Source organism: Cetorhinus maximus, chromosome X, assembly GCF_964194155.1.
Source record: "Cetorhinus maximus chromosome X, sCetMax3.hap1.1, whole genome shotgun sequence".
NCBI lineage: Eukaryota > Metazoa > Chordata > Chondrichthyes > Lamniformes > Cetorhinidae > Cetorhinus > Cetorhinus maximus.
In genome coordinates this window covers 5,299,887-5,313,928 of record NC_135917.1, presented here as the reverse complement: position 1 = coordinate 5,313,928, position 14,042 = coordinate 5,299,887, and the positions used below count along the sequence as shown (strand labels likewise).

General features: G+C 44.6%; 1 protein-coding gene across 1 annotated transcript; it reads left to right on the top strand.

The window, feature by feature from the left end:
* The first annotated feature begins 10,044 nt into the window (after nucleotides 1-10,044).
* On the top strand, nucleotides 10,045-13,349 carry LOC144672577 (uncharacterized). Its single transcript, XM_078534378.1, has 2 exons — nucleotides 10,045-11,245; nucleotides 12,034-13,349. Exons 1-2 carry the CDS (start codon nucleotides 10,051-10,053, stop codon nucleotides 12,069-12,071), a joined length of 1,233 nt encoding a protein of 410 aa, XP_078390504.1. The 5' UTR covers nucleotides 10,045-10,050; the 3' UTR covers nucleotides 12,072-13,349.
* Nucleotides 13,350-14,042: the final 693 nt, after the last annotated feature.

Sequence of the window (14,042 nt, the reverse complement as noted above, 5' to 3'; positions counted from 1 at the left end):
TATATATTCTGCGTTTTTTAAAAAATAATTGCTTTTCTTTTAAAGCTTGCAGATCTTTGTCAAACTTTTCCAAAGTTTATATAAGCAGTAAAAGGCCCCCCGCTTGCGAGCTGAAATATTTTCCCTGCACTGAGTGGAACACTAATTCTCTTCAATTACCTAACTTTCAAATCCAGGCCCAAATGAGGAGGATCAAGTCGAGGGAGGTTAAGCAGTCTTGATGAAGATATCAGTGTATGTGTTTCAACAGCACAAAACTGTCCCTCCAATGAAGACAAATTGAGCAATAATGATACTCCCTTCACAGTCCTGATAGTGGGATCAAGTCATCTATCTAACTCTTTAACCTGCCAAACAGTCATGTTTTGCATTTTGTTGGTTGAAATTCCCTACAGATCTTCCTCCTCTTGGACCTCAGAGACCGCACCCCTCCCCATCACAACCACCTATGACATGGTCTGCAAACACAATGATATTCCTGCTCCAAATCAGACAGAAACTTAAGTATGAGTTATTTTAAATAAAGTGAATATTGACATTGCTGTGGTAGCTCTTGGAGGCCTGCCTCCTCACTTTTCCCCTTGCTTGCAGAGAGGTGTGCCCATCAAGCTATATCTCACCAATTGCCTCTGATAGAGATGCCTATGGTCCTTTGTGGACTATGGCTGGCTAATTACTTACTTGCGTCCGCTGATGTTTTGGAGATGGGGGTGAAACTTGTGGTCTTTATGTATAGTTTCCAAACTCATGATCAAAATTACAGCAGAGACTCCCGACTACAGCAGGATTATTTCTCCAGCAAGATGCAGTGAGTGGAGGATCGTTGCATCTTACAAATTGTGCGCGCAAAATTAAACAGTCACTCACAAGCAGAGTGGATCTAGGTGTGATTGACAATTAAAGACTGTGTTAATGTAGCAAACGCATTAACTAGTATGTATTAACCAACAACACTGCACAGAGGAAATTAAACTCATAAAAAATTACAAATAACATGATTTGTGTTTAATTGGTGTCCTGGGTATCAAACCCTTTTTTGTGTAACATCTAGTGCAGTTTGCAACAGTCTTGTTAATATATCCAACTGTTGAATTGAGACAGTCTAAAAGAGGGCAGTTATAACCAGGAGATCATAAGCTTGAGTTCCAGAGCTGACTATCACTTTTAGTTTCTGGGGTGTCATTATTGTTGGTGTGAGTTATATCATTATATTGCACAAAAAAGGGTCTTCATGGGTTTGGTTTCCGCTGTGTACTATTGTTGGGGCATTGGTTAAAAATTTGCAAAATTGCTACATAACACTACTTGCTTTAATGGAATGTTTCACCACTTGGATTAGGAGAGGTAGATGTTTCTCTCTAATCTGCATTTTACAGCATCAGTGAAGAACTGCCAAATGGCAGCAGTTGCAGAGAAGTATTTGGCTTTGACCTTGCTGCCTAGAAGTGTCTTAGGTGGGAGACCGTGTCAGAGAATCTGTAGAAATTAAAATGTTTGGGAATAAAACGGAATTACAGTCTCAACAAATATGAAGAGGTAAACTGGGGCCAGGGCTCTAGTTAGAGGAAAGTAGAAATATAATTTTAAAGGGAATTCCTGTCAATTTGTTAAAATCTCATCTGATTATTAAACTGATTGTAGTTGCCAATTTCCCACCATAGCCCTTCTCGCTTCCCTCAGTGTAGGAATTTGAAATCACTTGCAATGAGCTTCAGCCAGAAAGATGGCAGTCAGCACTCATGGTGCTAAGATGGGACTAATTCTTGTCTCACCTTACTTGGAACAAGCTCACCAAAACACATCTAAATTTGTTCATTCCAAAAACTTGATGCAACGACAAAACAATATGAGTGTTTGAGAGAGAGGGAAAGAGAGACAGCAGACCATCACTGTTTCTGCTGCCAACACAACTTGAATACAGTGCTGATATCAGCACTGTTAGCAGGATGTTTTCAGCTCATTACTTCCACATGAAGGGGAATTTGTGCAGAAGTTGGTGGGAGTGTTGGTGCTGGAGAGTCCTTTGACTCTAATCTGTGTGGTTTGTAATTATTACATTTTAGCAGTAAATTACAAGTATTGTCAATCTCGCTCAGGGAGTTGAATTCCGTAGCACCAAGAGAAGAAGAACAAACATAGGACTTTATTAAAGTATACTTTCAAAAAATAATAACTCGTCATTTAAAACCCACCAAGGCGGTGAGCTGAACGTTAGCTAGGACAGACTGAGGGAAGGAGAGACAGCGAGAGAGACACGGAGGTCTGCGCCGTACATTGAACAGTTGGTGAGTAGTTACATATTCATCTTGTTTTCAGAATGTTATGGTAAATCTTCCTATTGCCATGTAACAAAGTATGAACCTTATTTAGAGAGCAACTCTGAGAACATTTACTCTGTTTCATGCTCCCTAGGTTCGAATGGAACAATTACTGGTTTTGTAAAAATAGCTTACACTAGGGATGACACTCGTCATTATATAGACATAGTTATTGGATAGCACTGCAATGGGTTTAATTTATGTTTTTTGATAAATTTCTTTTATCATTGCTTTTCTCCTGGAAGTTTCTGAGTTTCAAACCTTCCCCATATCAAATAAATTAACATTTGGTAAAAGAGAGATTTGCGTTTATGTAGCGCCTTTCATTGCCTCAGGATGTCCCAAAGTGCTTTACAACCCATGAAGTACTTTTTGAAGTATTGTCACTGTTGTAAAGCACACAATGTGGCGGCCAATTTATGCTCAGCAAGATCCCACAAACAGCATTGTGACAATGACCAGATAGTCTTTTTTTTAAGTGGTGTTGACTGAGGGATGAATATTGGCCAGGGTACCAGGGAGAATGTCCCTGCTCTTCTTTGAAATAGTGCCATGGGATTTTTTACTTCCATCTGAGAGGGCAGATAGGGCTTTGTTTTAATGCCTCATCCAAAAGATGGTATCCCCGCCGCCCCCCCACACTACTGCACTGGGAGTGTCAGCCTGGATGATGTGCTCATGTCTCTGAAGTGAGGCTTGAACCATGACCTTATGATTCAAATGAGAGTGCTACCCACTGAACTACAGCTGTGTGCTGTACAAACCTTGAGTTGAGGTGAGACTTCCTGCTTCCACTCCCGAATCTTGTCCCTGTATTTGGAGGGCTCGCTCCTCTGAAGAATTACTGTTGGATAAAGATAAACTTCAGTACTGTTATGACTGGGATGGGAGGAGTGCACAGTTTATCTAGCCCAACTACTGCACAGTTAGCACCATTAGTTTAGAAGTTTAATTCAGTCACCAAAATGGCCAATTATTTACCTGAGCTACTGTTAGACCCAGAATAAAAGTGAATTTACCAGACTTCTTTCAATAAACCCAGAATGATTGATTTATTATTAAACAAAACTTTTTTCTAAAACAAGTTGCAAGAACTGGTTAACATATAATTTGTAATCTGGAAGTGTAACTATCTATCCACATGGGCGCACACACACACAAAACAAACAGAGATGGGCAGTTGAAGAAAAGACTTTATAAAGCAAAGGATAAAATTCACAGGGTTTCGACCCTGTCGATCTGGAGCTCATTCGTGTGAAGACAGATCACTTGTTCGAGTAGATGCCTGGAACATCGGCATGGAGGAAAATAGAGCTGGATCAATCCTTCTCGTCTCAGCCTCTCAGGTTTCCAAAGACAGACAAGTTCCACTGAGATGAGGATGCCAAGTTGGATAGTGATAACCACTCTATCTCAGGCAAGGCAAGGAGAGTACGAGCTGGGCAGCTTCACTTTCTCAGTTCATTCCCAACTGAGTTTAAAAAAAAACAAGTTCAAAACTTAAAGCTCATCTCCGTCAGATGGCCTCTAGTAAATCACTAGGCCTTTGGCAACCAGTTTTTTTCCATCCATTAAAATAATTACAGTGCAACAAGCAAACAGCTCTTCTCCCTCAAGTACCATGTTGGTCAGGTGATTTCTTGGAAAAGGCTTGCTTGCTCCAAGTCCATAGGTGAGCTTATGACCCTTTTAAAAAAAAAACCAGGTCTGCTTCCAAGCATCCAGACCATGCAATGTCTTTCCATATTGTAAAAGAAAATGCTGTCCTGAAAGATATGATTCTGACAGTACGTACAGAATAAAGCACTATGATATTAGGCAGCATAGTAATATCCAAATGTCTTTCTCTCTTTGTTATTGATCATTTTTCTTCCTTTTGAAGGTGAAAATTAAAAAAAGAGTAAATGAACACTGGAATGAGGAATTATGACAACTATGGCAACTATGACTCCCTGGGTAGATATGGAACCTATCCTGGGAGATCCATGTAAGCACCAATTAAGTGTTTTGTCCATCTTGTAAAGGATGAGGAATATGTTTGATTAATATTGTGTCTTTGGTCATTGGCTAATATTTGCCATTTCCTTTAAGTTCCAGTTCTGTCACATGGCTGGAGCAATGATATCAAAAGTAATTTGGATAGAGCATATGCTGGACACAGCTCCATATATCATGCAAGTGGCATATTTTTAGTTGTGACTAAATCCTAACCTGCGTCATCTGTCCTAGTTACACTTGATTCTCTAACCTTCAAGCTAGCTATATATAGGATTCTTGGAGGTCACACAATAGTCATTCACCTGGCAGACCAAGCTAATTCTGCCCTTGTTGGATGCACTCACTGTAGAAATGTCATTTCCATTGGATGCCTGAATGGTTTCCATATATACCATGCAAATAAACAGAAAACAATTAGATTAGATACTCTTTTTGAGTTATCAACAGTCACAGATTGCAACTCTTTTGAGTACAATCACAGTTCTTGGTTTCCAGGAGTGGGACATGAACCCACAACCCTCTGATTCAAAGGCGAGGGTGCTATGAACTGAGCCACAGCTGACACCTCCAATTAGATTAGATGTGGAACCATGAACCCATCAAAGTCAAGGAGTAGACTAATCTGCCAATTAACTTGATGTGGTGCAACATGATACCATCCAAAGGTCAAAAGGTAAAATTGAAATCTGATGACCTTAGCAATGCAGGCCAATTTTTAGTATGTCTTTCCTGACTACAGAATGTTCTGTGTAGTTTCACATCACAAAATGCTTGAGTCACTCAAAGTTCCCAGGTTGTGTAATTGTAAAAATCCTGTGACAAAGCTTTATTTGCACTGAATATACAGCAGCAGGGTGTTACAAAGCAGAGATTCTACTGGTGACATAGATTTTGCAGTAGTAATGATCGGGAAACATTCGGCATTCGCTGTCAGTGCACCACTAAAATTGGCAGCGACTTTTGGGGCCTGCACATGCGCAGAGTGACACGAAAATCCACAAGTTGCTGTCAGTGAGTCTAGCTTCTCTAGAGGTTGCACTGTACTGTGTCCCTGAAACTGCAACTTCTATTGCAATCATGTTCTGATGGAAACTTTCCAGTCTTAATCTCATTGTAAAAACCTTTGAGAAAATTGCACCTTGTTGAATGAGGATTAACTTGCTTTTTAATGGAGCACTAACTGCATAATTACTGCTGAACATCCTCACTGGCCCTGAAAAGCTAATTTTATATTTGTACAATGTCAAATTTCTCCTTCATAAAAAAGTTCACACTTTTATAAAGATATTTTTCTTTTGTTTAACGTTTGCTTATCTTTATTTTAGCTTCTTTCTTAGTCCAAGCATAAACATTCATTTTGTTATCTGAAAATTTAAATTAAAAGTGAAGGGATTCAGTGTGAATATTTAAAGATAATTGGTTCCCTTGCCTGCCTGTTGCCATCACTGCTACTGCACACCCCGAGTTCCCTTTGATTTGGCACCAGATTCAACCTGATGTTGGAAAAGAGGAAATTGCATCTCAGAGATCACTGGATTTTTGTTGGCAATTTTCTCCGAGGTTAGTGACCAGCGCCATTGCTTCACCACTGACTGCAAAATCTGGGCCATGTGTTATAAAGCTTGAGAGCAAGGCCGAAAGGATTGTTTTTCCCTCAACTTTTCTCCCCTCTCCTTCCAAGTGGCCCCTCAGGTGTGAGCTAGGACAGTAAAGGGCAGGAATATCTGGTAGCTGCTGTCAGTGTGGGGGTCTTGCCAGCAGCTGAGCCTAGGAACAGCAAGTTTACCTCACTGGAGGACATCAGAGTGTAGGACAATCCCATCCTCAGCAAACATGCACACTTCCCAGCAGAGGGAACTGGATGCCAATTTTCTCCTCCTGGTATACAGTTTATGCATCCCTATCTGCACTGGCTGAGAACAGCCAACTGCATAAAGTCTAATGATCAAACCTGGCCTGTGTGTCTTAGAATGACACTAGATTGTTCATTGACTCACTTGGCCACAAGGAAGCTTTACGTCCATCATATAATAACAGATGTGTTCATCCTCTGCTCCATCATGTATAAGTTTATGATAAACATTGAACAAGTATTCAGCCTTATGAATCTTAGTCTTGAATATTTGTTAAATTTGCATTTTATTTACTTAACCCAGAGGAAAGATATTGATTTATTCTTGCTTACAGTTATTGGGAAAAACCTTTGATACCACCTCTGGCCTCGGTGAGAACTGAGAGAGACGTCAACTCCAGGAGACAAAGGGAACCGATTCCGTATATTTTGCAGGATTCCACTAATCGCAGAGAAGCGCACCCAAGAAATGTACACAGTGACCCACGGGCTAACCGGTGGCAATCTGGTATGTCCAGCAAAGTAGTGATGGGCAAAGAGGTGAAGGCACCCAAGCACGAGGGGTACTGGGACAGGAGTGGCCTGGAAGACTTGGAAAAGTGGGAGTCAAAAGAAAAAATGGATGCATACTGTACGAGGATGCAGGAGGCAAGGGAAAGCAGCATAAACTTGGGTAGAGGCTGGAGTTCCCCAGAACGAGTCAAAAGGCCACTGGGACATCAGCAAAAGCAGGCTAGACGACCTCTGCCTCTACTGTATGAACCAATCTATGAGGAATGGGAGCCCTTGTATATAAGGGATTTACCCCAATCGCCTCCCATCAACCAACCTGCTGGTTACAGACAGGCCGAAGTTTATCCGTTTTATAAAGAGCAGTTGGCAACAGATCACTGGTCCCACAGAGATGCTTCCAATCTATCAGACCACAGGCGGCTTGGCCCCCTGAAAGATCAGTCAGAAATGAGAACTTTGCCGCCTCCCGGTAGTTTTGAAGGCAAGGGCTACAAAGAACGTCCCCTGAAACCTCCAAGTTACGAGATGTACTTGCAAATGAAAATGAAAGCAGAGCAGGGAAAGAAATGTGCACAGTTTGAGAACTGTCAGAGGAATCTGCAGAGAAGTCAAGCTATTGTTCGAAAGACTACCAGCTTTCCAGACCATAATGATCTGCCTCCATATGTCCACCAGCAAGCATTGAGCAGAGAGAGAAAACATCAGGGTAGATATGATGTCTTAGGGTCTAATGTGAAAGCAACATTTCAAGCCAGAAATTATGACCAATTTGATGGAGAAAGAGACAGAATTTATTCTCCAGTTCCAGAACTGGGATTCAAACCCCCACAGGATCACTTTTCAAACATAACTGCTGATAGACCGAATAGTTCTGAAGTTAGTAGAATTGAGAAAATGGGCCAGGTGAATCAGAAGAGAAAATTTGTTGACCCTGAACATTTTGGGGAACTGCTGACTGATCAGGAAACTGGCACCAGTTATGGTACCTGGCATACGATGGATACATATCCATATCCAGGAGTTGCACAGCACCCAAAAGAAATTAGCTTCCCATTATATCACACATCTGGAAGAAGTACCAAGGAAAAATATAAAAGATCTGATCTGAAACATGAAGGTATCAAAGTGCCAAATCCACATATTGAATCGGGGGATTGGCCCAGAGAGGAGGATCTGAAGAACCACGAGGGAAACAGGATGAAGGGTGACGTTCTTCGAAGTAAAAGGGGTGAAGTTGTCTTCTGTTTAATCTCGAGACCCGATAGTAGTCAGTCAGCTCAAGACTCAAAGTCACATACACTCCCCAAAGTTGGCAAGAGGTCAGATGTGCCAAGCTGGCCGGATGGTCTTGAGCCAGCCCCGTTGACCCAGTGTGAGAGAAGGTTTTATGAACTTAAAGGTTCTAAAGCTGCCAACATGGAGGCAGTTCGATTTCAGGATTGCGTAGAACCTAATGCTTACCAAATCAAACAGGAGTCTCCTCCAGTTGGGGTGAAATATAGAAGCATCTACAATGACATTGAGAATCATGGCACACGAAATCAGAATTATATTCCAAATTCAGACCACTACTTCAGTGCTGGCAATAAGCAGACACCTGGAGGCAGAATGAGGCAGCAGCCATATTATGGCGACAGGGAAGAGATCACAAGGTGGAGAAACCCAGACAGCACAATGAGAAAAGAGGGGTTTAATCAAAGGAGGGCTGAAAATTCATTAAATGATTTGCAGGTCACAGGACAAGATGTTGGTCAGTGGGACAGAGGCCACACGAGAAATGAAATGGGGCAAATTGCTCTGTCACCCAGTAATAGATACAGGCCAGGCGACTCAATAGGAAAGCACGTTGAACAAGATAGGAAGGTGTCAGATTTGGAATGGAAGGTACTTGGAAAGCCTTGGTCTGTGAAGAGGCAAGCTTGGGATGCTTCACTGGACAGTGGGCAGCAACAGTTATGCAGCAAACGGGTTACAGGGAATAATGTACCGAGTGAGCACAGAGAAAGAAAGCTACCTGAATGGAAGCAGCCATTGCGCTCTTCTGTGAGAACAGCTAACCAGATCAAACGTGGAGACGCAACATGGAGCCCTGATCGTGATGGGGTATTCATTATCGATGCCAGTGCTGCAATAGTTAAAGCGGAATATATTTCTTCACCAAAGAAAGAACGAGTGAGATTTTCATCACCGATCGAAGTTGAGGATTTCAAAGCTGCACTCGAACATGACACCCTGCCTGATAGCAGGAAGGTCAATGACAGGAGTGCAAAGGGAGACTTAAGTGAGAGAGTGAAAGAAACAGTTGAAGGCATATCACCATCTAGAAAAATCACTAGTAGCCATTATCATGGGCAAAATCTTTCAGAATATAATAGTAGCAGAGATTCCCAAACCAGTAAAAAGGACCTTGAGAAAAGCGAAGATTCATTTCCACCTATCAAACTGAAGGAAAGCATTAAGGAAAGGGCCAGCCGCATATTGGGTCTTCCCATAATGGACACAGATTCCAGTGAACTGCAGGTGGAGACTGGGCCTGAGGCAGAGGATAAGGACAGTGAAGTGACTGGGGAGAATTGTATGGCCCAGGACAGTGAAGTGACTGGGGAGAATTGTATGGCCCAGGTCAGTGAAGTGACTGGGGAGAATTATATGGCCCAGGTCAGTGAAGTGACTGGGGAGAATTATATGGCCCAGGTCAGTGAAGTGACTGGGGAGAATTGTATGGCCCAGGTCAGTGAAGTGACTGGGGAGAATTGCATGGCCCAGGACAGTGAAGTGACTGGGGAGAATTGTATGACCCAGGACAGTGAAGTGACTGGGGAGAATTGTATGACCCAGGACAGTGAAGTGACTGGGGAGAATTGTATGACCCAGGACAGTGCATTGACTGGGGAGAATTATATGGCCCAGGACAGTGCATTGACTGGGGAGAATTGCGTGGCCCAGGACAGTGAAGTGACTGGGGAGAATTATATGGCCCAGGACAGTGCATTGACTGGGGAGAATTGCATGGCCCAGGACAGTGCATTGACTGGGGAGAATTGCATGGCCCAGGACAGTGAAGTGACTGGGGAGAATTATATGGCCCAGGACAGTGAAGTGACTGGGGACAGTTGTATGACCCAGGACAGTGCATTGACTGGGGAGAATTGCATGGCCCAGGACAGTGAAGTGACTGGGGAGAATTGCGTGGCCCAGGACAGTGCATTGACTGGGGAGAATTATATGGCCCAGGACAGTGCATTGACTGGGGAGAATTGCGTGGCCCAGGACAGTGCATTGACTGGGGAGAATTGTATGGCCCAGGACAGTGCATTGACTGGGGAGAATTGCATGGCCCAGGACAGTGCATTGACTGGGGAGAATTGCATGGCCCAGGACAGTGCATTGACTGGGGAGAATTGTATGGCCCAGGACAGTGCATTGACTGGGGAGAATTGCATGGCCCAGGACAGTGCATTGACTGGGGAGAATTATATGGCCCAGGACAGTGAAGTGACTGGGGACAGTTGCGTGGCCCAGGACAGTGCATTGACTGGGGAGAATTGCGTGGCCCAGGACAGTGAAGTGACTGGGGAGAATTGTGTGGCCCAGGACAGTGAAGTGACTGGGGAGAATTGTGTGGCCCAGGACAGTGAAGTGACTGGGGAGAATTGTGTGGCCCAGGACAGTGAAGTGACTGGGGAGAATTGTGTGGCCCAGGACAGTGAAGTGACTGGGGAGAATTGTGTGGCCCAGGACCTTATTGCAGAGAAGAGATCAGGACAGTGGATTGATGACAACGTGGACAAGTTTGAGAAAAGAATAGACGGCGTTGGATGGAAAAATGTCGAACCAGCAATTGCTGGCACCTTGCAGCCTCCTAATGCTGCCCACGACTTATTGGACGAGGTTCCGTGCATTGGTTCAGGGAGCAGCGAGAAGACACATATCCTGGAGGAGAATCAAATACAGCAAGAAACCTCGGGGGAGCCATCCTCCTGGCTCCCCGTGGAGCACGGGCCCAGCACGGACTATAAGGGAGACTCTGGGCACCAAGCTCCTCAGAGAGTCGGTGAGCAGGGATCGGAGCCAGCCGCCCAAGATCTGCAGGACATGGTGTTTGAATCGGTTGCCCGGATCCGCCGCCACACGGCGCCTGACTCCGAGTCGGACGATGAAGAGCTGGGGCGGCTCCGAGCCAACGGAGTGACGGCCCCGGGCAGGAGTAAAGAGAGCGAGCTGCCGTCTCCTGGCAACCCCGCAGACACCGGGATCACGTGCAGCCGGACGGAGGGGAGTGACGAAGCAGCGGCCACCACGGACGCGGCAGGTGGCCGCAGCGGGAGCCGGCGGGAGAACACCGACGGCCGGCAGTTGGCAGGCGCGGGCACGAGGACGCACGCACTGCAGGAGGCGGGAGGCGGGGCGTCCCCCGCCCGCGAGGGCTTCCGGAAGGAGCTGTGGGAGGACCAGTGCGACAGTCAACCAGGAGGTGGCGATGTCGCAGCTGCCAGCCTCCTGGAGCCACCTGGTGGCGCTGGAAGTCGGGAATGTGCCGAGGCGATTGGGAGTGACGGTGCAGGTTAGTGAGCCCCGCCTCTGAGCTGCTTGCACTGGGGAGCTTGTCACCCTTTAGATGACGGTTCCCTCCTGTGGGCTTCCACTGAAAGGATCTACAAGCGTTCATGAACCCTTACCCCTTTCAGCAGGGAGGGAATCTTCAAGTTCGAGAAGTTAAGACAGAACTGAGGAGGAACTTCTCAGAGGGTAGTGAATCTGTGGAATTCTTTACCTCAGAGGGCTGTAGAGGCTGGGTTACTAAGTATGTTCAAGGCTGAGATAGACAGATTTTTAATCACTAAGGGTTATGAGGAAAAGGCAGGAAAGTGGAGTTGAGGATTATCAGATCAGCCATGATCTCATTGAAAGGTGGAGCAGACTCGATGGGCCGAATGGCCTACTTCTCCCTACACCATATGGCCTTATAATTTACCTTAAAAAGCCCAAAGCTCTGAGGTTATTAATAAACTCTCTCCCGTCCCGCTGCTATGAAATGTCCAGTTTAACCTCGCTTGACAACTCATACTGCAACCAAATTGACATTTCTGATTCAAGCTTGCAGAATTCCAGGTGTTACATTCAAACTAGTCGTCGATTTTCGATTAAATTCCATCCAAATGATCCTTCAGGAGATGAATAGTGGATGGCATAGCGCCAGTTGTATATGGTTTGAGAAGCTGGTTTGATGGACTGAGAATCTTGTCTGTTCTTAGCTGGGATTCTGGGTGTAGAGAGGGGCAGCACATTTTTGCTATCCCTATTTTTTTTTTCCAATCATTTATTGTTAACATTGTGGTTGTTTCTGGACAGGTGGAAGTGATGCAGAATGCACTGGCGAAGTTCAGTAAGAGATACAGAAGAGATGGAAATCTAATACAGTATCAGCAACCAGAGCTGGAAAAAGTGGGCCTCTTGTTTAATGGGACAAAGGATGAGTTAAAATACTGCTAGTGTAAGTTTTATTTTTTGCTTGATTAAGATGTACATTCACAGAATGAACTTACTGTGAAGTTATAGGAACACAATGTATGTCAGTCTGTGCAGTGGGTCCCATTGTAAATAATTCTGTACAAGGTTGTTGGGGGACATCAGTCAAAGTATAGATACGCATAGGTCATATTGCTGAATCACATTTATTACATAATTTCACCAGTAGAAATATGTGCATTTGGAAAATCCCACATACTGTATAATGAAGGTTATGCATCATGCATTGAAATATATACATTAGGCAGCAAAATGGGCATACATTGAACTCATGCAATACATACTGAAATATTGAAGTCAGTGTAAGTGAAATCACATCCATTATGGTAAGAAACAGACACACACAATAATGAAACATGTATCATATATATTGTGTGGCACTACCACTGTGCTGAATGGGATAGATTTTGAACAGATCTAGCAACTTAAACTGGACATTCATGAGGTGCTGTGGGCCAGCAGCAGCAGAATTGTACTCGAACACAATCTGTAATCTCATGGCCCGGCATATCCCCCACTCTACCATTACCATCAAGCCTGGTTCAATTAAGAGTGCAGGAGGGCATGCCAGGAGTAACACTAGGCATACCTAAAAATGAGGCGTCAACCTGGTGAAGTTATAATGCAGGACTACTTGCGTGCCAAACAGGATAAGCAGCAAGTGATAGACAGGGTTAAGCGGTTCCACAACCAGAGGATCAGATCTAAGCTCTGCAGTCCTGCCACATCCAGCCGTGAATGGTGGTGGACAATTAAACAACGAACTGGAGGAGGAGGCTCCACAAATATCCCCATCCTCAATGATGGGGGAGCCCAGCACATCAGCGCAAAAGACAAGGCTGAAGCTACTCTCGATCCATCAGTAAAGTAATGGAAGGGGTCATCAACAGTGCTATCAAACGGCACTTGCTTAGCAATAACCTGCCCATTGACGCCCAGTTTGGGTTCCGCCAGGGCCATTCATCTTCTGACTTCATTACAGCCTTGGTTCAAACATGGACAAAAGAGCTGAGCTTCAGAGGTGAGGTGAGAGTGACTGCCCTTGGTATCAAGGCAGCATTTGACCAAGTGTGGCATCAAGGAGCCCTAGCAAAACTGGAGTTAATGAGAATCGGGGGAAAATGCTCTGCTGGTTGGAATCATACCTAGCACAAAGGAAGATGGTTGTAGTTGTTGGAGGTCAGTCATCTCAGCTCCAGGACATCACTGCAGAAGTTCCTCAGGGTCATGCCCTTGGCCCAACCATCTTCAGTTGCTTCATCAATGACCTTCCTTCCATCATAAGGTCGGAAGTGGGAATGTTCGCTGATGATTGCACAATGTTCAGCACCATTCGCGAATCCTCAGATACTGAAGCAGTCCATGTCCATACAGCAAGACCTGGACAATATCCAGGCTTGGGCTGACAAATGGCAAGTAACATTTGTGCCACACAAGTACCAGGCAATGACCATCTCCAACAAGAGAGAATCCAACAATCTGCCCTTGATGTTCAATGGCATTACCATCACTGAATTCCCCACTATCAACATCTTGGGGGATACCATTGACCAGAAACTGAACTAGACCAGCCATATAAATACTGTGACCTGCCAGAGGCTAGGAATCCTGTGGAGAGTAACTCACCTCTGACTCCCCAAAGCCTGTCCACCATCTACAAGGCACAAGTCAGAAGTGTGATGGAATACTCTCCACTTGCCTGGATGAGTGCAGCTCCAACAACACTCAAGAAGCTCAACACTATCCAGGACAAAGCAGCCCACTTGATTGGCACCATATCCACAAACATTCACTCCCTCCACCACCAACGCACAGTAGCAGCAGTGTGTGTA